Below are 24,442 nucleotides of genomic sequence, written 5' to 3' on the forward strand. Positions count from 1 at the left end.
TCAGGCATCAGTATTTTTTCAAAGCTCCAAGCTATTTAAAATGAGCAGATTTAAGAACCAGATGATTACTTGTCTGTATTAAATGAGAAGTTAAAAATAAGAGGAAGGTAAATGGAAACTAATATTGATTATATATCAGGCATTATACTTAGCATTTTCAGTCTAACATCTTTCATTATGTTAATACTTGGAATCTTTTCAGAGTCTGGCACGTAAGCTCTCAAATGTTTGGTGTTATTATTAATCTTCTCTACAACTTTATAATGCATTTTTAAATGTATCTTGGGAGAACATTAGGTTATGATTCAGGTTTTGACATCCCTACATTATGGAAAAAGAAACTGAGGCTCAGAGAAATTACTTTACTTTGCCAAATGCACTAGGTGAACTGCAAAACTGATTTAATCCCAACTTAAAACTTGTGTCTTCCCTGCTCCTTCCATCAGGTCACTTCTAAGACATCTGGGTATTTATATCAATTAGTAATTTACCTGAGTGATCATAACAGAACCATTTCCTCCTGGCCTGTTCTCAAGGAAATTACCTTTACTGAAAATCCTGCAAAATAGAAGCCAAAAAGCAAACATCCATTTTTTCTGTTGTGGCCCGAAAGAAACTCTTCTGTAGGTCCTGAGAACCTGAGGCCAGAGGAATGGATCAAGGTGGCCTTTCAGAACTGAAACAATACACTTGAAGCAAACATGGACAAAGCTCTGCTCCCAAAACACTCGCATATTAATGAATGGATAAAGAACATATCTGTTACAGCTATAGCCTACCACCTAAATTACATGCTAACACTGAGAGAGGGAAGCTGGTCCTGATCATCTCTGATACCTCCTTTTGGCCAAGCTGATCCCTACTGAATTTGCTTGCGTGTGGTGGCTATCCGAGTATGTACATTTGCTGGAAAAGGAGAAAAAATCCAAGGAGTGGTAGCCCCCCCGCCCCGCCCCGTGACAAAGTTCCTCAAGGGAAGAACCACCTTTACTTTACTATCCCGTATAATCCTTAATATTCAATACAAATTATTCTCAGGTTGCCACAATAAAAAACTGTTAGTTTTAAAAAATAAAGTGTCCTCCTTTTAAGTTGTAACATTCATTGAATTACTTCATGCAATGCTAATTTCGATATTTTCCCTTTCTGTTGCTGCACATCATTAAAATTTAGAAACCATGTAACACATAAAATAACTGAAATTTTATATTTTGAGCATCACTTCTATCTTAAACTAAAAAATACAATAAAATACAACTAAAAAAAAGTATACCCTCTAGCTACACTTTATTCATTTTAGATTTTAGCCAGATAACTCTTATCCTAGAGTCACAAAAAAATTTAACAGGGAGAAAGTAATAGCATGCTGAATTTTCAGATATTTTTATATATTCTGTAATATTTGTCAGGAGAGTCTAGATACTGTTCTATGTAATTTAAAATTTTCTAGTAGTCACATTAAAAAATAAACAGATGAAACTAATTTTATTAATATATTTTATTTAACTCAATATATAAATAATTTCAACATGCAATCAATACAGAAAACTTGGGATGTTTTACATTCTTTTTTCCCTACAAAGACTTCAAAATTCAGTGTGTATTTTATACTTACAGCAGATATCAATCTGGACTAGGCACATTTGAAGTGTGCAAGTCACTGGTGGCTAGTGGCTACTGTATTGGACAGCACAGGTCTAGAGTTCTAACCCCTATCTCTAGTAGTATTAACCACAAAAACAAAATGCATAAAAGTTGATCCAAAGCTAAGTAATGTTCTATTAAAACGGAAAGTGAAAGATTAAACATTTTCTAATAATTAAATGAAACATATTGCTGTTTAGGAATGGCTTTGCAATCATTTTGACATATTTTAGAAATACCTTGAAAAGTAGTTTCTTTTTTCTATTCCCTCATCAAAAGTCTTTCTGGGCAGTTGGTTTCTGTTCTTTTTCCCCATCTAAGACTTGCAGTGCTAATGGTTAACAAGCTTGGTTGCTAACCAGAAGGTTAGAGGTTCAAGTTCAACCAGAAGTACCTTGGAAGTCCTAGTGATCTAGTTCTAAACCATCAGCCATTGAAAACCTTATAGAGCACAGTTCTCTGACACACATGGGGTAGACTTCCCACCAACTGGAACCGGAAAAAACTTCTTCATTCTGTAATTCAATAAACATCTCCTGACAACTATGAGTAAAACATGAATGCTAGATGCAGTGAGGGATGTAAAAGACATCCCATCTCTGCTTTCACAAAGCTTCTAAACTAGTGAGAGGGAAGACTGACGAACACGTAAAACTGCATCTTCACTGTGTCAGTTATTTGTTTGCGTTATCAGTCTTTCCCCCAGTTCTCACAATGAAGGGAACGGACTTTATCTTATTCTTTTTGTTTTCTCAGGGCCTAACAGATGCCTTAATAAATATTTGTGGAATTCAGTGTAATGAATAAGCATGGGTAATTTTTAGGACAGAGGTTCCCTACAAAGTAAACTAAGAACATAAAGAAACATTTCATCTTCCCTATAGAGAACAGAAAAGACTGTAAGGCAGAGGAGTTATGAAATATGCCAGGTCTTAAAAGATCTGACATAATTAAAAAATGATGAAGAGGTTTGAAGAAAACAGTGAACAAGTGTTTAGAGAAGAGAAAGTATAATAATAGAAGAGTACATCAATTATGGTAGGTACTCTGAACATTTGCTTACTGAATGCACAAATGAAAAAAAAAAAAAGCGATTGAATGACCTGAGAGTATCATTTACAGAGATAGAAATGGAAGATTCCAGAAATGGATGGGCAGTGATGCTGCACGTTTTATGAAAAAAGTGAAGTCCATAAGTAGTTTGCAACTAACATTTTAAAGCAAACAACAGCAGCAGCAACAACCCTCCCTACCTTAGAAGGTACAGTAGTGTGCCCTTCTCTCTTACCTTTGGGACAATGCTTATGTGTCCATTTGAGAAGTCTGATGATTCCACAGGATGTCATTAACTTGAATAATCTCACTCAAGCATGTTTATCGGCAAGATGAAAAATAAGAAATTTAGCTGAATGACATGCCTTTATTTTACCATCATGCACACAGGGAAGACAAGTATGTCAATGATACACTTCCCATTTGACAGAGAGCAGGCTCAGGAGTATTTATGCTATTTAGAAAAAGAGACACATCAATTACTAAGTGTTACCAAGTAATATTACCAGGTGAGGCAATCAATTGGAGCCACAAATTTTTTGTAGGTTATTTTTCCAAGAAAATAGTAATTTCCAAAGTCTTCAGTGTCTGACAAGACCAAGTTATTCGAACTATATTTCTAAGGATACAGCTTTAACAGAAATAAGATGACAACTGCTACAAATATTCAAATAAGTTTCTAATATTGTACATGAAAATAAGGTTGATATGCTTCCAAATGTTCCCAACTGAAAGCAAAAGAAAGCCTGTACAGCTCAATTATTCCAGTAGGTAGAAATAAAAGGTAACAGCATTTTATATAATACTGAAATAAAAGGAACAGTATTAATCTTCAACATAAATAAGGTCACATGAAAGAAAGAAAACACCTGAAGTTGCATCGTTTCCTTAAAGAACCCTACTCTAAAAAAAAAAAAAAAAATGTATTATTTAACACTTCAATTCTATCCATCCCAAACCCGAGAAAAGTATTTCTCCTCCCATCACCCCTTTCTCAAAGGCTCTGTCAGTTCAATCTTAATTCTAGCCCCAATTCTGTAGCTCATTTCTGCCTCTGGCCTTTTGTTTGGTTTTTGCTGCTTAGAGCATCCACCACAATCTCTTAAATTCTTCCACTCTAAACTAGAAATCATCTTTCATTGTATTTAGATCTCTCTCTAAAAAGGGAGACATGGAGTTGGAAAGACAGTACAGGGGCAATAAGAATTCTGGCAGTCTATTTTATAGGACAACCTGTTTCTGGAAATGACAGCCAAATTAAACTAAAAAGCCTGCTTTTACAGATTTTTCTCAGCTATCACTTTTTTTTCTTTTAAAGAGAGAGAAAAAATTTACTGCTACCCTGAAACTTATCATGTTCAGGATGAGGAAGGGAAGCAAATAAAGGTACCTAGGTTTTGTGAATTCACTGGTTGAGGTTGAGAAAGCCTGGTACTTGGAAAGGACATCATCCTCACCTTTGCCATGAGGATGACTCTAACCATTTGTGTAAGAGTCAATAGGGTTTCTGGAAGATTGGGGGGTGGGGGTGTGAGGAATTGAGGCATCTTTTGTGTGCTGGCTGGAAACCTGGGTCCACCATCAGTTTTGAAGATCCTTGTTTACTAGAAATCAGACAGTGAGGCTGACAACAGTCTAGAAGGCGATTGTTCAGAAGGCTGCAGCCAAGGAGAGGGGGCATAGTCAGGAGGAGGCAGCAACAGAAAGTGACAAGTAGGAAGACCAATGGAGTCACACAAACCAAGTAGCCCACTGCTGCTCTCCCTTGACATCATTAACACCCAGCCAATTGTCCAGAGGCCATGTGCCTTGACTGCCAGATGCAGAGCAAGGTGTGTAGGAGCCAAAGCTAGAAATGCAGGTGGTGGTAGCCAGAGCCGAGACCCCTGAAATAAAGAAAGTCCAAGCAGTGCAGATAAAGTGTAATCTACGGCATCTAGTGCTTGCCTTGGAGTGGTGTGAACCATGGCCACGCAGTATGTGGTGTTAATACAAGAGCGGGTGAACAGCACAAAGATCGCGTTAAAGTGGAGGAGCATGAAAGTCTCAATCTGGAGGCTGAGAGAGCTGAATGTCCAGAGGGAAGGCGCAGAAAAATCAGCACAGAAAAAGTAGAAAGCATACCCTTGCCGTTGCCCAAGCACAGGTCTGGGGACCCTGTGCTAGAGTATTTCCAAGGACAAAGGTTAACCGGACTGGAATCCAAATGGCCTGGGGATCTCCACTGGCTCCCTTATCAGGCGACGTCTGGGTCTACGGGCCCCTTCACGCAACAAGTAGTACTTAAGTGGATCTGGCCACAGGTCCTCTTTGATAATCTCAGCAATCCTGTCAGATTCTGGAAGGCTATGGTCTGAAAACCAGGTGAAGAAGCTGCAGACTGTATCTTGGTTCCTGCGAATGAAGGACTGGGGTTCATGGCCTCTGCGCCAGATGATGGGAGTGGAAAGAGACACCACTCGGCCTGAGGATCTGACCTCATATTCCTTGACAATCAACTTGTTCCTGAAATACGGGTTTCTTCGGAAGAAGAACTTGAACTTGCAGCCCGTCCTAGGGTGTCTGAGCTCCTTCACCTCCAAATTGGTTATGTACCTTAGCATCTCTGCATCTTGGCCCCTAATCATGGCGGACAGCTGGGGGTGGTTCCGAAAGGCGGTGCCCCAGAAGCCGGGGATATTCTGAATGATGTAGTTCCTGCGCTCCAGGTAGTGTCGACGCATCCGCCCAAACTTCTGCTCCAGCTGGAGGAAGGCTCTGTCAGCCTGAGCATTCACAGTGTCCAGTTCCTGCTGAATGGCCTCTAGAGGGTTCATGCGGAGATCCATATTCAGGGGCCGGGGTCTCGCTTCCTCTATCACTCTATTTTCCTCCACCACTTCCATTTCTTCACCTACTGGCTTCTCTTCCATCTCCATCTCCTCCTCCACTACCTCCTCATCCATTACTCCTTCCTTCTCCATTTTCTCTTCCACCACCTCAGCCCTCTCCTCCTCCACTGCTACTACCAAGATGGCGCACGTTTCAGTCTTTATGTCCTTGGCCTTCGCCCCAACTATCGCCTCAGACTCGGAGCTCCCTTCGTCACAGGTTTCTAGGGCCTTCTTCCCACCAGAGCCGCAAGGCTCTCCACCCAGACAGTCATTTTTCAGGCTGTTATCAGTTGCCACGGAGGCAGAGGCTGCTTCCAGGCTCTCTGTGGGAGGCGGAGCCTCTTCGTTCCCCGCTGTGGTCTCCAGATGACTGCGATCTCCACTGACTCGAATCCGGGAAGTGTCGCCACAGGCCGCGGGGTCCCGGGGTGCGTCCCTCTCCTCTGGAAGCTGGGGTGGTGGGGGCTCAACGGTCTCCAAGCTGCTCTTACCCGTCTCCGCCATCATCGCCGTCGCCTCGGTTTCTCCTCGGAGGCTCTCGCAGTGGTGTTGGTCCGGGTTTCCTGGGGCACGGTCGGGAGTAGTGATGCTGCAGACTTCGGAGACAGGGGTCCTCTCGCCTCCATCCAGGCCGCTCATGTTGATAGCTGGCGACCCTCGGCTAGCGGGCGACGGTTTTCCTCAAAGAAGCCGCACTCCAGACAAACCGGCCGTTCGCACCACCCACTCTTAGTCTCGCGAGCTTTACCTTGGCGATGACGTCAGAGCTGAAGGCTCTCGCCACAGCGCGAGACTCGCTGAGCCCCGGGGTTGGGTCCGCCGCTGCTTATTGTTGAAGTGTACTAGCGTTAATCAGTTGGATTGGTAATTTGGTTTAATAAACGTTGATCTGCACGATATACATAAATATCCAAAATCAAAACCAAACCTCCTGCTTTGAAGTAGATTCTGATTCATAATGACCCTGTAGGACATAGTAGAACTGCCCCATAGGGTTTCCAAGGCTGTAATGTTCACGTAAGCAGACTAACACTTTTTTGCCTCACACAGCGAAGGGACGCAGCGCTTTAACCACTGCACCACCGGGACTCCTTCCCATATATATATAAGGACTACAAAAATGAGGATCTCTGAGTCTGAAGGCAGTGAGACCGTCCCTGCGATGTATCTGGAAACTCCTTCCAGCCTGTAACTGGCACAGCTCTGTACTGCTGTACTACGTCTGAAAACATTATTTTTCCAGTTTTCCTTTTTTTTTAGATAGGGAAATAAATATATCCTTTGTTATTCCATAATGGCTAGAAACAAAAGCTTCACTTTTAACTAAGTGGGTAGCAAATTGTTTCTCTTTTCTCAAGTAGGAGTGGCAGGAAATATAAATTCGAGCCTGTAATGTTACTGGGACAAAAAGCTACTCAGAGGTTTTTTTTTTTCTTCTTCTTCTTCTTTTTTTTTTTTTAAACTACTAAAGTGATACATATTGTTTATTGTCAGTCCTTAATTTATAATCTGCATTCAAGAGATTATGCTGCATAAGGTCTGCAGGCAGGAAGCCAGGAACAATTTGCTAAATGTTACTCCATGGTCTCTTCCTGCAGGAAAGAGGAAATGATCAGCTATTTCCAGCCCCATAAACGGTTAATGTATTTAGTTCTATAAAGTAAGAAAGGTTGACTGTAATGAAGTATCTTTTCAGGGCAATCAGCTCATTGAGTTCATTTGAGAGGGATGTCAGTGTCTTTTTGGATGTTTTAGTTTGTTGGCTTGTGAGAAAAACTGGCATCTTAGAGTTATAAACCAAACCCACTGCTGTCCAGTTGATTGCGACTCATAGCGATGCTATAGGACAGAGTAGAACTGTCCCCTAGGATTTCCAAGGTTGTATATCTTTACGGAACCAGACTCACATCTTTCTTTCCTGGAAGCTGGTGGGTTCGAACAACCGACCTTTCAGTTAGCAGCCCAGCTTGTAACAACTGTGCCAACAAAGCTCGTCAAAGTTGTAAGCTATCAGAGAAATACCGATGGGGGGTGGGGCATCCACCACCGTTTTTATGAGGAAAAAAAGAAAAACAGGTTACAATGTGTTACCACAATGGCCTTGAAGTAGAAAACAAACTTGCAGAACTTAAACATACAGCTAGTTGATTTAAGATGTAGAAATGGCAATTTTCCCCCTATTTTCTTTGCCTGTGTGTTAGGCTGACAAATAATGGCCCCCAAAGATGCCTTCGTTCTAATTCCTAGAACAAAAGGGACTTGGCAGATATCGTTAAGTAAAGGAGTTTGAGATGGGAAGATTATCTTGGATTATCTGAGTGGGCCCAATGTAATCACAAAGGGTCTTATCAGAAGAGTGTCAGAGTCAGAAGGAGATGTGGTGGTGGAAGTAGAGGTCAGGAGAGAGAGAAAAAGATTTGAAATGCTATGCTGTAGGCTTTGAAGATGGAGGAAGGACCAGCAGTCAAGGTATGCAGGCAGCCTCTAAAAAATAAACAAAAATAAATAAAAAATTTTTTTTTTTCTCTAGACACGGGAAAAGGCAAGGAAACTGATTCTCCCCTAGAGCCTCCAGAGGAGTGCAGACCTGTCAACGTACGGATTCTAGGACTTCTAACCTCCAGAACCGTAAGATAATAAACTTGTATTGTTTTAAGCCACTGGGTTGGTGGCAATTTGTTACAGCAGAAATAGAAAACTAGTACAGCTTGGATTGAAGTTTGATTGAATCTGCTTGCCTCAATTTTTTTTTCTAGCAGCAGGTTCTGCAACCTTGCTGGTTGCTTTCCCTGAGATCCTTCCTGACAGCTGGGATTTATAATAGCTTGAGGCACTGGGTGGGAGTCTCTTTTTGGACATTGGGGCCATAAATGTACTTAGGCAATACACAGAAAGACAAAATTAAAACCAAAACCTACAAAAAAAAAAAAAAGATATTTGAGAAAATACTGTGAGCTCTAGGAAGACAGGGACATGGTTTTGTTCACTACTATGTACCAAATGCCTGGCACAGTGTTCCATACGTTATAGAATGTTAAATGAATTAGCAAACAAACAGAACACAGTTTCTCTTGCCTACAACTTTGGGTTTGCAAAAGAGAAGTGAGGGGCACATGAATTGTCACCCCGCTCTCCAGCTGCCACTGGCAAACCAGAGGACCAACCTACTGTCGGCAGTAGCAAACTCCTAGCCGGGAGAATGAATTTCTACATATGTATCAAAGCCTGGGAAAACAATTTGTTTTATAAATAATTTACATTTGTGTGGTCACACTGCATGACAAACAAACTCTGAAAGGTGTTTACATAGCAAAGCAGCTTCCAACTACCAGCACAGCATTTCTCTTCTTCTGATTCTTCTCTCCTTTCTGTGCAAGCGAAGGGAATGATTCCAGGCCTTACTTCTTTTCCCTCTGCAAGAAATGGATAGCTCCTTCGATGCATGGCTGAAATTACTTTTAGTAGAGATAAGAATGAATAATGGAACTTTCCACAAAGCCCACTTCTTTTTAATTGTATGAAATCATCTTCTATCTTGGAATGGAAATAATTTAATTTGCCCTAAAGTGGAAACTTTTACTGCTGTAATATACTTTTATTTTAAAGCAAAAAGTAATAGCAGACTTTCGCCAGTCGTAGAAGATACTGCCTTATTTGTCCAAGTCACCATTAGGATTTCTGAAAGCGTAATTAGCCCTCTAACTGATAATGTTAGGAAAGATTCCAATTACGGATGGTGTTATGTTAATGTAATCAGGAGTCTGCTGAATGTAATGTCCCCAGATAAGGTTAAGACACTTTGGAGAATTGCATCCTACTCTTCCTGTCAGTACATTTGAAAAAGCTGTGATACAGAATATTTCTGTATTTGAATGAATAAATACAGAAAATGAGGAGACACATTTCTTTGAATTTTAATTATCTGAAAATCACAATAGAGAAATGATTATGATTTTAACTCTTCATTATAGATAATGGAGAGCCCAGATTCTAATAACTTTTAATTAAACAACTGCAGAGGAGATGGGCCACTGAGAGGCAGATATTTAGAGGGAAAAGCAGGTTTGCATACTCTGTTCCCTTTCTTTTCCTAAATTATTTTTTGCATGGGTGAAGAAGGTACTTTCTTGGATTTTAACCTGATCCAAGATTTATGTGCTTAGGGGGAATTATTTTACCCTGCAGGAAAAAAAAAATGTGGTTACTATTTGCCACAGATAATTATTGTAAAAGGGATATTACCTGTGGATTTTTTTTTCTTAACATTTTATACCTAAAGTCTTAAGAAGGAGATGTGTGTCTTTTTCATGACACAGGTTAATCTGTTCTTTGAAACGTTATCTTTTTAGGCAGATCCTGTCCATTCTCCAAGACCGAGCATAAACCTGTCTTGCTTTAGAATGTGCTAGGCGTTTTATGTGCATGAAAATTTTAAATTTTATAAAAAAGGAAATAATAACTCTGAAAGGTTAACTAACTTAACCAAGATCATTCCTGTAAAAAAATAAAAATAAAAAATAAATTTTTTTTTTTTTTTTTTCCTGTAGTAACCGCTAAACTCCTCCTCCCTCTCCTAGATGCAGCTTTCCTGGACCGCTCTGCAGTTCACTGAGCTTCCTAGAGCTCTTTTATAAGGTTTACCACGCAATGTAGCACTTAATTATATTCCTCCTCTTAGTGACTGTTCCATACATGTCAGTCTCATCATCCCAGCATTTCAGCATCTTCCCAAGGGATGGGAGCACTGTAGCTTCTTCTGTTGCATGTACTCAGCATAACGATAACAATATCTGATGCTTTGAATAAAATAGAACCTGAAATGATCCTACAAAAACTAACAATGTGTCTACATTGGCATTTTATTTTATTTGAAGGAGGGATATGTATTTTGGCCATGTTTTATACATTACCTTTTAGTACTTTGGAATATAGGCTATATCTGTATATGACAGAGCATTTCTGTGGCAATTGGCAATAAACCAAAAGGTAGTTGAACAGATTGTGGTTCTTCAGGAAAACATCCACCAAAAAAAAAAAAAAAATGACATGAAGCTATTCTCCGTCATATCGAGGAATCATAGAGTCTTCAGCAATGATTTCTCGGGTGGCAATCAGTTTAGCAGACATTATTGTTTTGCAGAAGGATATGTTTCCTGGTTGTAATTAATGATAGCTTTCATTTATTTAAAACCTGTTGGCGTAGTGGTTAAGTGCTACGGCTGCTAACCAGAGGGTCGGCAGTTCAAATCCGCCAGGTGCTCCTCAGAAACTCAGTGGGGCAGTTTTAGTCTGTCCTATAGGGTCGCTATGAGTCGGAACCAACTCGACGGCACTGGGTTTTGGGTTTTTTCATTTATTTACTACTTTTGGTGTACTAGTACTGTTATAAGCATGATCACAGGTATTTTCAGCTTTTATAAGAACCCTGTGGGGTAATGCTATTTTGACTGTTATTTTCCTCACTAGGTAACTGAGGCAAAGAGAGACTGAGACACTTAGCCAAGGTGATGTACAAAGTGACAGACACATGATTTGTACCTAGGAAGTTTGACTCAAGAGGCTTTGCTACCCTCTCTAAAGAAAAAAGTGAAGTCACTTTCTTAAGAGTGTAAGACCATCTTTATTTAATGTTAAATTGACACACAATTTTCTTTCTCTTCCCACAGTCTCCTATCCACCAGCATATTAATATTTGTTAGGAAAGTGCCCAAATATATGCTTTCTACTTAATGGAAAAGAAGTTACTCATGATGCTCAGATTCAATATTTTCTCAACCCTATCAGGTCCAATGACACCAACATTTTCTAAGAAAGAAAGACAGAGAGTCAGGGATGTGCCTAGAATTTAACATCATTTCGCATATAAAAAAAATGTCCAAGTATGATATCTGGTTTTTCAAAGTCTGTCTAAATAAGTCTAAAAGAGCTCTTTTAATAGAGATAGAATAAAAACTATGTGTATAAGAATGCATTGCGTCATAGTTTAATTGACAATATCTCTCTTTCAGTGATATTTAAAGAACATGTCTTACAACCGATGATGTCTTAAATTAGATGAAATACCATAATTTCCTTCCTGGAAAACTCATTACATATTAAAATAACACAAACGTATTTTGTTTTTATATGTAAAATGATGTTAAATTCTAGGCTTAAAATAGGTATAAGTAGGTTTCCCTCTCAAAAGTGGGGCAGTTTTTTTGTTGAGAAAGACTTCCCTTGTATCACTTGACATGTGGCATACCTGGCCCTACCTAATAAAGGCCCGTAACAACTCCCATTCTTGTGAATAACCAAAACATGCTCATACAACTTTCCAAGATGACTCCTAAGGAAGGTACAGCTCCACCTGAGAAATTTCTTTTAAAATATTTGCTAGGTTTGGTATTCCCATAACTTGTCACTAGAGGGAGCAATGGGGCTTTAAGAAAATAAAATGCCTAGTGTAAAAGAAGGTCGATCCTTCACTCTAAACAGGAGCCCTGGTGGCACAGAGGTTAAGAGCTATGGCTGCCAACAAAAAGGTCAACAGTTTGAATCCACCAGCTGTTCCTTGGAAACTCTATGGGGCAATTCTACTCTGTCCTATAGGGTTGCTATGTGTTGGAGTTGACTTGATGACTATGGGTTCACTATAAATGACATGCTTGTAATTTATATTAAATCATCATCTTTTATCCCTCCCCCATAATCTTTTATTTCCACTGAGCTATAACTGTTACAAAGTAGTTTTCTCATACACACTTAGGTTTGTTATGATTTTTTTCAATAATCAAGTCAGGTCAAATAATCTCATATGACCCAGCCTACTGTGACAAGGTCCCTACCCTTTATGGACTAGAGTCACAGACCTGGCTTCAAGTTCCAGCTCTGCCACTCACTAGCTGTTTGACCTGAGAAAGTCACTTCATCTCTCTAAACCACATTTTCTTCTTAAGTAAAATGGAGATTATGACACATACTTCACAGGCTTGCTGGAAAAATAAAATGAAATGTGTATAAAGTTCTTAGCACTGTAAGCTTTGAACAAATAGAAGTTGGTAGTATTATTTGTATTACTTTATACTAAAACTAATATACATTAAAATTTAACTATTATACAAGACACTATATTTCATTATAAAACAAGTGTATAGGAGCTCAAAGAAGAAAAATATACACACTGCTTGGAGTGGTCAATGAAAGCTTAATGGAGAAATAAGACTTGACTTGTATCCTACTATGGAAAAGAGTTGAATAGCTTGAGAAAGAGATGGGTCTTGAGAACTCAGTAATCTTACTTGTTCATTGTGCCCCAGCTATGCACATTCCAACATGCGTACTATACCTGCACTGTCTAATATAGTAGCCAGTAGCCACATGTGTTTATTTAAATTAATTTAAATTAAAGAAAATTTTAAAATTCAGTTTCTCTGTCACACTAGCCATATTTCAAGTGCTTAGTAGCCACATCTGGCTACTTAGATACTTAGCCAAGTTTCATTATGGCAGAAAATTCTAATGGACAATGTTGTTCCAGACACATAGTATCTTCATATGGGGGAAAAAGTGGGGATTGCTGGAACTAAAATTCCATATCATAGGGACAGCACGCATATGCCTTATGAAAAAATTACATATTGAAATTTATGTTTTTAGTTATTTTTTTTTTTAGCAGAAACTGTGTGTTTTTAATTGGGAATATGTATTCTCACTAAACCCAAACCCCAGTGCCGTCTAGAAGTACTTATTCACTAGCTCACATAATATCAAAAAGATAATCCAAATACTATGTTCCTTCACTGTAAAATTTATAGATTTAGCTAAATTACCGAAATGTTTGAGCCACTACTCTTCAAGGAGAGAAATGAAGTTCGTGGTCAACTTGAGGAATGGTTGGTTGAAAAATTTGAGTAATTACATTACCAGTGCCAGTTGCCATCGAGGCAAACCCTTGTGTGTCATAATAGGACAGTGCTAAATAGAATTTTTCGGTGGTTGATTCGTCAGAAGTAGATTACCAGGCCTGCTCTTCTGAGGCATCTCTGGGTGGACTTATCTTTTGGCTGGCAGCAGAGCACTTATTGCTTTGTGCCACCCAGGGCCTGTAATTGCATTCGTTATTTAAATAATCAATAAAATGTATGCTTACTGGGACACCAAATAAGTTGAAATAGTTTTTTAAAAAATATATGTGAAACAGTTAATGAAAATACATAGATTTTTTAAAAAATCACTTGACCTGTAGTTTGATATAAAAAGACAAAAAATTGACAGTGAAACTATTTTATAAATATGACTTTTATTTTTGAAAACATTTCAGAATTGTAAGGTTAAGACATGTAAACAAGGGAAAATGTTTCTGTGTATTTTCTAGATGATATGAGGTTTGGATTAGTAGCTAAAAACCTTTAAACATGGTTCCCATGAGCCTGCGTTATTCACCTTTCATTAAAGTGCCAGAGCTCATATATAATCTTTCAATAATGCAAGTAATTTTTTTTCAATGTGAATACAGTCCCAGGGTCAAAGAACCTTTTTATACAACCAGACTTTCATGATAAAAACAGTCCTGTTGTTTTAAGGCACATTTCATCAAGGTCATTTACTACTTTCCACATAAAAATTAACTCAATATGAAAAATTCGTATTACAGTATCTAACCTGATACTTTGGTTGTTACAACACTTCATCCCTCAGCTGAGAAATCAGTCTTGTGAATTCTTTGGCTCTGAGACTGTACTGCAACTTCTTTCGGTTTGTAAGCAAGAAATTCCATCTCTGAACATCTGTTTTAAAAATGAAAAAGGCTAACTTGGAAAGAGACCATCATTCATTAGTTCAACTATTAGTAGAGATATTGGTATTTATCGATAGTCTACCATATAATAGCTACTGCTCTAAAGCCTTTCTATGGATTATTTTATTTAATTTTTCATCTCCATTATGACATAGGGGAAACTCTGGTGGCGTACTGGTTAAGGGCTATGGCTGCTAACCAAAGGGTCGGCAGTTCAAATCCTCCAGGCACTCCTTGGAAACTCTATGGGGCAGTTCTACTCTGTCCTATAGGGTTGCTATGAGTCAGAATCGACTTGATGGCACTGGGTTTGGTTTTATGACATAGGTAGTATTTGCATTATTGTGAAGATTAGGAAATCTCAGAGAAGTCAAGTGACTTGCCTATAGTTACATAGCTAGTAAGTAACAGAGAGTGAATATTAACCCAGTTAGCCTGGCTCCCAAAATCTTTTTAATATGCCATGCTGCTTTTCTGATTTCTTGAAATCTTTGAGGTTAACTGGGGAACTCAAGGGCTGCCGCCTCTTTCTTGATAAGTTCTTTTTTCCAGGGTTTGTATCTCCAGTGCCTAGCACTAAAAGGATTCTTACGCAGTGTCCGCTGCCTAATTGTATGATTCCACACTGTAGGCTGGCTTAAACAACCATCAAAACTTTAATATAATCCTCTAAGCAGGATATATGGGTTTTAGGAGACAAGCACCCTCAATGTGGAAGCATTCATTAAATGTGAGAGAAATATAAGAAACAGTATCTACTGCTACTGCTTATATTTCTAACTTAACTATTTTCAGATTCTCAAGTGGGATTCAGAGATTGTTTTCGCTGATAAATAAACTCAAAGATAAAAGAGCTATAGCAATAATATTTCATTAGCTTGTACTGTCCTATTCTCAGGAGGAAGTTTTGAAAATAAAGGCTTATTATCAGGAAGTCTAATTTGATGGTAATTCTTTCTAACTCATCCTGAGAAGAGAGAGATAATTTGCGTCCTTCCCTCTTAGCATATCATCTACCCATATAATAGCCTCTGGTTATTGGAATCATTCCCCTAATTCCAAAGCTGAGAGGGAAAATTTTAATTGCTTTCTTCTCTCCCAAAGAAAGTTTTCACCACTCAACAACCATGAAACTCCTGAGTAAATATTGAACTTAAAACTGAGTTACTAATACAAAAAAGCAGAAACAGCACCCGCTCTAAGTTTGCTTAGTTCTCTAGTTACCACTGTGCTTTGCAAAGCCATCTGTAGCATAAGAGATCGAAGGTACAGACTGGGAAACTGACCACTTTATTTGTTCTTTCCAAACTCTATAAACTCGAAAACAATATTTGTTGGCATTTACTATATGCAGGGCATAATGATATATGATGGGACACAAATAGCTAAAAAATGAGGACTCTGTTCATTAGGGATTTATGGCATTGTAGAGAATATAGACAAAGAAACAAATAATTATCATACCAGGTGATAACTGCAGCAAGAGAGATATGGGCAAAGGCCTTTGGATGCACAGAGCAGGATGTTGTATTCCTGTCATTGATAAGAGAGTTGGGTAGGAATTCACAGAGGAGATAATTTTGAGATAAGTCCTAATGGAAGAGTAAGGTTATAACAAGGAAAGAGAGGGAGAGAGAATTCCAGGCTGACGAAATACCCTGAGCAAAGACCTGGATGCAAGTAGTAGCTCAGTCAACTTGGAGAAGGACTGAAAGATAGAGCAATTGGGATGGGGGGGTGATGGTTAGGTAAAATGGAGTCTGATGGTTAAGGACCTTTTAGACATACACACACACACACACACACACACACACACGATATATATATATATACATATATATACACACACACACACATATATATATTTGCATTTTTATCTTCAAATATTAGAGAATACCGGAGGTTTTTAAAGAGGAAATTGCTATGGGATTGTGTTGGAAAAGGACATTAATTGTCATGTGGAAAATGGTTTGAAGGTTATACAATTAGAGGCTGGGAAATTAGTTATTAAGTGTTATAGTAATTCAGGCAAGTATTGATAGTTATCCTTAGAAATGTGTTATGTTATAGAACAGAATATTTCAGAGAAATAATAAAAAAAGATAATTGAAAAGTTAGATAATAAGAATGGGAGAGAAAAAGGAGTTGAGGAAGATCGGTTTGTTCTTGATGGAGCAACAAGGATGGGTGGAAATGTGATTGAGTTAAGGAATAGGAAAAGGATGAAGTTTTGATGAAAGGGGAGAGATCATGAATTCAGTTATAGACAGAGAATTTCATGTGACTGTGAGGCAGCCCAGGGGAGATGTTGGAAGACATATTTGTAGGTCAGGAGAAGAGTGGCATCTACAGATAGAGATTTGGAAGTCTTTAGTGTACCTGTGATAGTTGAAACCATCAGAGTACATGAGAACACCAGAAAGACAGATAGAGGGAGAAGAAAAGAGAGCCAAAAATAGAACTCTGGAGACACCAACATGAAAGAGACAAATGAGGTGCGACCAGCAGAGGAAACTGAGAAATAACCATTAGAGGTAGGAGAATAACCAGAAGGCAAGAGGAGAATGGACTTTGGGAAGCTGAATGCAGCCATGTTGAGTAAGATGAAGACTGGGAAGAAAAGCTCCTGAATTGTCAATTGTGTGGGCATGGGTGCCTTAAGTGAGAGCTGTTTCAGAAGAGTGCAGGGACAAAAGTGCTACAGGAATAATGACTAAGAGAAGAAGAAAGTACAGACATGGGAGGCCAGTTCTTGCACAACCAGCAGTAAATCACAGAAGAAAGACTAGGTGACATTTTCAGGAAGATATGTGGTTGAGGGGAGAATGTTTGCAGGGAGAAGTGGGGTTGAGGAAAATCCTAAACATGAGTATAAACTGAAGTAAACGTGAAAATCCTAAACATGTGTATAAACTGTACTGGACTTCCTGTCTTTATGTCTCCCAGAGAGGCAGAACTTTAAGATAAATCAGACCTTTGGGGAATCATAGACCTGGCAACAAGTAAGGAGTGAATGATTTAATTGGGAGTGTTGAGAAAGCAAATGTAAAATTAGGAACAAGCTAAATGTCAGTCATTATAAGAAAGGTCGGATAAATTATGGCATGTTCATACAACTGGATGTCATGTAACCTTTAAAAAGAATAAATAGATCCAAAGAAGTGACCTGGAAAAGTATTCATGTTTAATTAGTTAAATGTAGAAGAACATTGCAAACCAATATGTCTGTCATAATTGCATTTTAATAAATAATGTTAATTCACATCCACATATCTGTATACATGGGGGAAATATTTGGAAAGGATATGCACCAATTGCCAACAGTGGTGATCTCCAAAGGAATGGGGATTGGAAGAGGCTTTGAACTTCTTGCTTCCTGTAATTCTAAAGAGAGATGGTGATATTAACAATGATGTTAATACTTCAGATTTAAAATATTTTCCAAACAAACATTAAAGAAAACACACACAACAATGGAATAATTTAACTTTGATCAAATACAGAGTTTAGCATTCATTCAAAAGGAGAAAACGTAAACTAACAGATTTTCTTTGACAACTCTTTTGGCTGGTATTTAAAGGTTAAAGCAAAAACACTTGCTCAAAACTGTGATGTTGAACTGAAGGTGAATTCAGGCTTTTTTTGTTTGTTTGTTTTGCTTAAACCTAAGAGAAAAAGCCGATTTAGGATTAAACAGTGATTTGAAACAGCTGAAATTCAGTCAAAAACTTAATTTTTGGGATGCCCCTCTCTATTTTGGAGTGTCACTGGCTTTAAAAAATGAGCTAAAAGCGACCTTGGTGATCTATTTGGTAGTATTTCTTTTGCCTATTTTTAAGGTATGTTCTTTAAAAATGTGTGCAAATGTTAATGATTAGTGAATAGTTAACAAATATGTCTATTTTTATGAAAAGCTATTTTATATGGAAGACTTAGAAGCAGGGTACTGGAGCTAGCAAAAAACAAAGCCAGCTTTGAATAGCTTATTAATTGGAATTTTATCCAAGGTAACCAATTGCTTTTAAAATAGCAATACCATAATATTTATGTTTGTTTAAATAAATAATCAGTAAACCGGCCTTCTTAGATTTAATTTGGGGTCTAGAAGTATTAATAGAAGCATCAAGGAAGATGGGAAAACCTTAGGTAATGGACTTGAAAAGCTTGAAGGGACAGGGACTCCTGGAATGGAGAGTAGGTAGGAGGGGTGTTTGTAAAGGGAGGCGAGAAGACGGCAGAGAAAAGGCCTGCAAACCTCTACCAGAGTCATAGTGTCTCAGGTAGTTTAACATGTCAGAACCTCAATGCAATCTTACCATCTAGCCTCTGGCCCCGTCCTGAGACCAGAAGGGAGAACAGAAGGAAGAGAAGAGACATGTGCATAACAAGTCTTTTCCCCAATCTCCCCCTAAAGCCAAACCAAACCGAATCCGTTGCCTTCAAGCCGATTCCAACTCATAGTGACTCTATAAGACAGAGTAGAACTGCCCCATAGAGTTTCCAAGGAGTGCCTGGTGGATTTGAACTGCTGACTTTTTGGTTAGCAGGTGTAGCTCTGAACCACTATGCCACCAGTGTTTCCATCTCCCCCTAAACCATCTTTATTACCAATTCTCAATGCAGAACACAATAATATGTGCAGAACATACTCTCTTGGAACCCTGAAGTCTGTTAAAATGGATAGAATATTCACCAACTACTTACTGAGCACTTACTGTGGTAGGTATGATAAGTGTTGAGGCTTCTCGGATGAAAGACACTGTTCCTGCCCTTGAGAGACTGTCCAGTGGGGTGGAGGATGATTTGAAAATAAAGCATTATACTGCAGAGTAAAAGGGGAATGTTAAGTACATTTTATTGAGTACAATCTGAGCACTGAGCACAGAGAAAATAGCTAGTGAGTGCCTGGGGGTTTGGAGAAAGCTTCGTAGAAGAGGAGACACCTGAGCTGGGACTTGAAGGAAGAAAAGAGGTGTGAAAGGAGAGGATGGGAGATAGACATCCTAGGTTCAGACAACATCCTACTCAAAGACAAATGCTTGGATCATATTTGAAGGGCTTTGATGCTTGCTGTGGGGTATTGTGTTCTGTCATTAATGTCTTATTGAACCCTAACAGCATGCATTTATTTGTTCCTATTTAAAATTGACTTCATCCCAAAGATTTTTTAATTTTAGGGTCTTCATATAAGATGAGATATGATCCAGTAACTGAGTTTGTCAACATATAGGGTGAGAAAGCAGAACTACAATATGGAAAACAAAATACAACACCCTTAATTTAAATCTTTAGCAAACTAGAAATGTCTAGATTTTCAGAGAGCAATAAGTTGTCTCCCAGAGATTGATTGGTATGTTTTTTGATATTGTTAGTTTCACTTATTTTTCGGTGAATGACTCTGAACCACTCTGAACCCTGAAAGAGAACAATTGTGGTCCACAGATAGAAATAGCTTTATTTAAAGGGAAAAGGAAAATTGTAAGTTGTCTTTTTATTTCCATTCTAAAAATAGTTAGAACATTATTATTAGAAGCCTCTTTGAAAATAAAACTTTATTAATTGGTACTTCTCTGATGGAAATTTTTCCATAATCTCATCAGTTTTGCCTTTACTTAGTAAACCATTTTTCCCTAGTTATCAAATCAATAATAAATAACGGGTATTGGAGTTATATTTATAATATATAAGACAGATAAGCCCTTATCATTCAGCCTCATCAATCTGGGAACATGTTTTTTCAATAAATAAATGTTCCTAAAATATTATGTGCCAGGCAGCAGTGGGGTTAGGCAGCATTCTAGAGACTGGGGATATAGCTTTGAATAAGACATGCCAAATCCTTGCCATTTAAGAGTTTATATTTTGGTGTGGGGAGATAGATAATAAACATGAAAACATATTTAAAAAAAGACAATTTGGGGGACCAATACATGCTCTAGAGAAAGTTCAAGAGCAACTGAAGCTAAAGGTGGTAAGAGGAGGCATTTCTGTGGGGGTGATATTTGAATGGAGACCAAATGATGAAAAGGTAGCACACGCAGAGATTCACTGGGAAGAGTGTAACAAATAGAAGGAACAAAAGAGAAAAGAAAATTCTAACTCACACACACACACACACACACAAAAAAAAAAAAAGATTTACTAGTCTGACAGAGATTGGAGAAACCCCAAGAGTATGGCCCCCGACATCCTTTTAACCCTTTATTGAAGTCACTTCCTGAGGTTCGCCCTTCAGCCAAAGATTAGATAGGCCCATAAAACAAGACTAAATCGGCATACCAGCCCAAGGCAAGAACAAGAAGGCAGGATGGGACAGAAAAGCTGGTAATGGGGAACACAAGGTCAAGGAGAGGAGAGTGTTGACATGTTGTGAGGTTGGCAACCTATGTCACAAAATAACATGTACATTAATTGTTTAATGAGAGACTAATTTGCTCTGTAAACCTTCATCTAAGGTACATAAAAAGAGGAAAGGCCCCGAGATAGGTCAAATCTGTAAACATAAGGATATTGCAAATAAGCTTAATTTGGGAGGTGAGATCAGAGAGATGGGGTGGTTAGATCATGTAAGGCTTTGAAGACTCTACAGGAGCTGGACTTTAATCTGGTTACTATGAGAATCCATTTAAGAGCTCTTGGCAGGGTGGGGTGACATCATCGGGTTCATGTTTTAGAAAAATCATTTGGGCTATTTTGTGGAGATTGGATGAGGAGTGAGAGTGGAGGCAAGGAAACCAGTGGGGAAGCTGCTGCAGTGGTCCAGGGGAGTTGAGATTGGCTTGGACTAGGGTTGTAGTCATGGAAGTGATTAGAAGTGGTAAGACTCAGAATATAATTTGAATAGGTAAAGTAGAGCAAAGCTATCTGATCCTCTGTCAATATCTCCTTGGCATTCACTGTTTCAATGCATACTGAAGGCTTCCTACTGCCTGGTCAGGATGCTAGGGATTTGGTACCCCCAGGAGTAGCCCTCAGCCAAAATAAGTGCAATACACATATTTTTTAAATGCTCTTTTGATCTAGTTTTGGTGGCCCGACTAGAGACTGGTCAGCTTTATTCTTGAGCGGGTAATTTAATCTATACCCACTCAACCACTTCCCTTATTGGGCTCTCACACTTCAAGGCCACTATGTACCCACCTAATCTCCCTAGGGCCATGTATTAAACAAGTAGTGATAGCCCCTATGCCCTGGAGCCCATGAAATTATTCAAAATACCCAATCCTCAAGAAATCTGTATAACCTAGCTATCCCTACCCTGCTTGCCATACCTAAGCTGCCTCCTACAATTCCGGCTTGCTATTAACCTGTCCCTGTAACCTGGCTGCAACCCTCTATGTGGCCCTACATTCTGTCATTTGGAGCTATAACTAACAGAAAGTTCTGCCTTTCCTCTATCTGTCTTTGTGTTGTGGTTGTGTTCTACCATCCAAAGAAGATATCCCCCTGCTGCCAGAAGATATAAGTATAGCTAATATATGATTTTGAAATAGTCACTATCCAAATCCAAAAGAAATTTGTTGCCCTATTAGGCCCGTGCCCTGGAGCAGTCGAGCCAATGAAACGTACCGCCAGTTAGAAACTGTGAGAAAGTTTATTTAGGAGGTATACACCGCCGGGGATCCAACAACAACACAGGCTGTATTTATGGAATTCCAAACAGAAGTTTTACATTAGAGCTTGTACAGAGTTTTTACAAGGGTTAGAAGGTGCCTTGGTAGCCCACAGATGGCATGGCTGGAGGAGTTATTCATTATGAAATAGTGACGAGAGACTATAAGACTAAAGAGATAACATGTCAGACATCTCCTTATCAGGCTAAAAATATACACGTCAGACATCTGGGTTCTAATTTCCCTGTGAGGGATTTTAAGTCACAGGTGGCTGGACAAAACAAAACAAAGTTATTAGCATCAGATCAAAACAAAGTCATTAACAAAGGTACTTGGAAAGGAGAAGGCAGGCAGAAAAAAATTATAGGTTCATCATGCCATTAGTTATGTCAAGTTCTCAGTAGCCCATTTTGAAAAGGAGAAAACATGCTGGGGAGTATTAGGGCCACAAGTTGAATAATACATATCCTAGCTTCTTAGGCTTTTGGGTGGGGAGCAAATCCGATGTATGTTCTACACCATCTCAAAGGCCCCAATGGGATCAAGACCTAGCAGCCCTCATCAGTATAAAACCAAACTAGTTTCCATAGAGTAAATTCTGACTCATGGTGTCTCAATGTGCATCAGAGTAGAACTGTGCTCCATAGGGTTTTCAATGGTAGATTTTTTTGGAAGGATTGCCAGGCCTTTCTTCTGAGATGCATCTGGGTGAACTTTGTCTCAGGAAAAGACAATGTTCAGTGCAGTCAGTAAGACAGAGGCATAATATGCTGACCATGCTATCTAATTTTAGTCTGGATTTCTAGGCTAACAACTATGTTTTTTTTTAGAAAAACATGTTTTTTTCTCAGTGGTCAAAACCAGGATGTAAAACCGTATGCCCCAAGAGATATTAACCAAGTGACCATCTTCAAAATAAATGTACTCATGAAGAGTGCTGTCTGGGTACTGTTGCCAACAATATATATACATATATTTTTTTTTCACAAATAAGATTTTTTATTTGTTACCATTAAAAATCTGAATTTTAAACAGATTCTTGAACAGGTGGCTCATAGCCATCAGCTCGTTCAACTTTAGCACCTGTCTCATCTCCAGTAGCTTTTCCAGAGCTACTGCCTTCACCATGAAGCTCCATGAGTTTTCCCAATTCAAACTTGGGCTTCTTCAGCATTTTTACTTTTCTAACAAACACATCATGGAGAGGATAAATAGACTGGCAAGCCTCTTCTATGTCTTTCCCAATGCTGTCTGGAGTCAACTTATTGACCACTTCTTTCAAGTCATTTGTCTGCACTTCTCGGGTCATGATCTCCATCATTTTCTTCCGGATCTGGCGGACTTGTTGATGCTGAGCATAAGATGTTTTCCGAATCTGATTGTTGCGTTTTTTAGTAAAACCAACACAGAACAGACGAAGCAAATAACCATCGGTAGTCCTGACATCAACATGTGCTTCAATCATGGTCTGCCATTTTTTCACCATGGAGCACATTTTGTCACGGGTAAGGTCCATGCCATGGAAGTTGGTCAAGCAGTTTTTGCCCTGAACATCCTCAGTAATTAGCTTGAATTTTCTAAATGCAACTTCATCGTTCTGCAGGTCAGCAAGGCTCACTTCAAAAACACGACCCTTGAGGCCATCAGATGCAATTTTTGTTCCTTGAGTTCTTGTGACTAGTGTTTTCCCAATATTTCTTATATTGAACATAGCCGGTGCTTTCACATCATACCAATCTTTCTTAGAAAATGGATCAACCACTTTCTTCTTGGCTCCCTTTTTGCCACCTTTTGTAAGGCGCTTGTTCTTGCCGACCGCCATGGTGCTGCTCAGAGAGCCAAAAGGGCGCCAACAATATATTTTTGCAACATAGACAAAGAAACCACATGTAAGCATCTTGTGACCATGATGTAAGCATCCTGTGAAACTATCTGTAATTACTAATTATACTATTAATAACCAGTAACCAATCAGAGTGTGGTTATTACAATATTCATTGATTTTCCTGTAATTTCCCTCCCTATTTTTTTTTTTTTTTTGGTTTGGTTCCTCTTTTCACTCCATAAGAATACTTGTATAAGAAACTGCCCCAGGACCTCCTGGTTCCATTTTCAATGGACTACATAGCTCCCCAATTGCAATTTTTTTAAACCCTTAATAAACCTCACTGTTTTAATTAGAAAGAGCATTCAAGTTTTTCTCTACAACTTGAACTGCCAAGCTTTCAGTTAGCAGCCACGCACATCAGCCATTTGTGCCGCCCGAGGACTCCGTGCTTATCAGTAACCTACTCATAATGATACTCTGTATTGCTTCCTTCCTCCCTTCTCTCATTTCCTTAGCCCCTACTAGTCCTCCTGAGGTCGTCTCCTAAGTAAATTACTTGCATTTCAATCCCTGACCTAGGGTTGGCTTCTGGGGAAACTCAGTTTAAATTTTAGTAAATTTTAAATAATTAATTAATGGGGATTACAATGCC

General features: G+C 38.8%; 2 protein-coding genes across 2 annotated transcripts; both read right to left on the bottom strand.

The window, feature by feature from the left end:
• Nucleotides 1-1,504: 1,504 nt before the first annotated feature.
• On the bottom strand, nt 1,505-6,293 carry TSPYL1 (TSPY like 1). Its single transcript, XM_049899427.1, has one exon. It carries the CDS (start codon nt 6,207-6,209, stop codon nt 4,884-4,886), a length of 1,326 nt encoding a protein of 441 aa, XP_049755384.1. The 5' UTR covers nt 6,210-6,293; the 3' UTR covers nt 1,505-4,883.
• A 16,644-nt stretch (nt 6,294-22,937) lies between these two features.
• On the bottom strand, nt 22,938-23,805 carry LOC126084711 (40S ribosomal protein S3a-like). Its single transcript, XM_049899436.1, has one exon. The coding sequence runs from the start codon at nt 23,782-23,784 to the stop codon at nt 22,990-22,992; it is 795 nt and encodes a 264-aa protein (XP_049755393.1). The 5' UTR covers nt 23,785-23,805; the 3' UTR covers nt 22,938-22,989.
• Nucleotides 23,806-24,442: the final 637 nt, after the last annotated feature.

Source organism: Elephas maximus, chromosome 1 (assembly GCF_024166365.1).
Source record: "Elephas maximus indicus isolate mEleMax1 chromosome 1, mEleMax1 primary haplotype, whole genome shotgun sequence".
Classification (NCBI taxonomy): Eukaryota; Metazoa; Chordata; class Mammalia; order Proboscidea; family Elephantidae; genus Elephas; species Elephas maximus.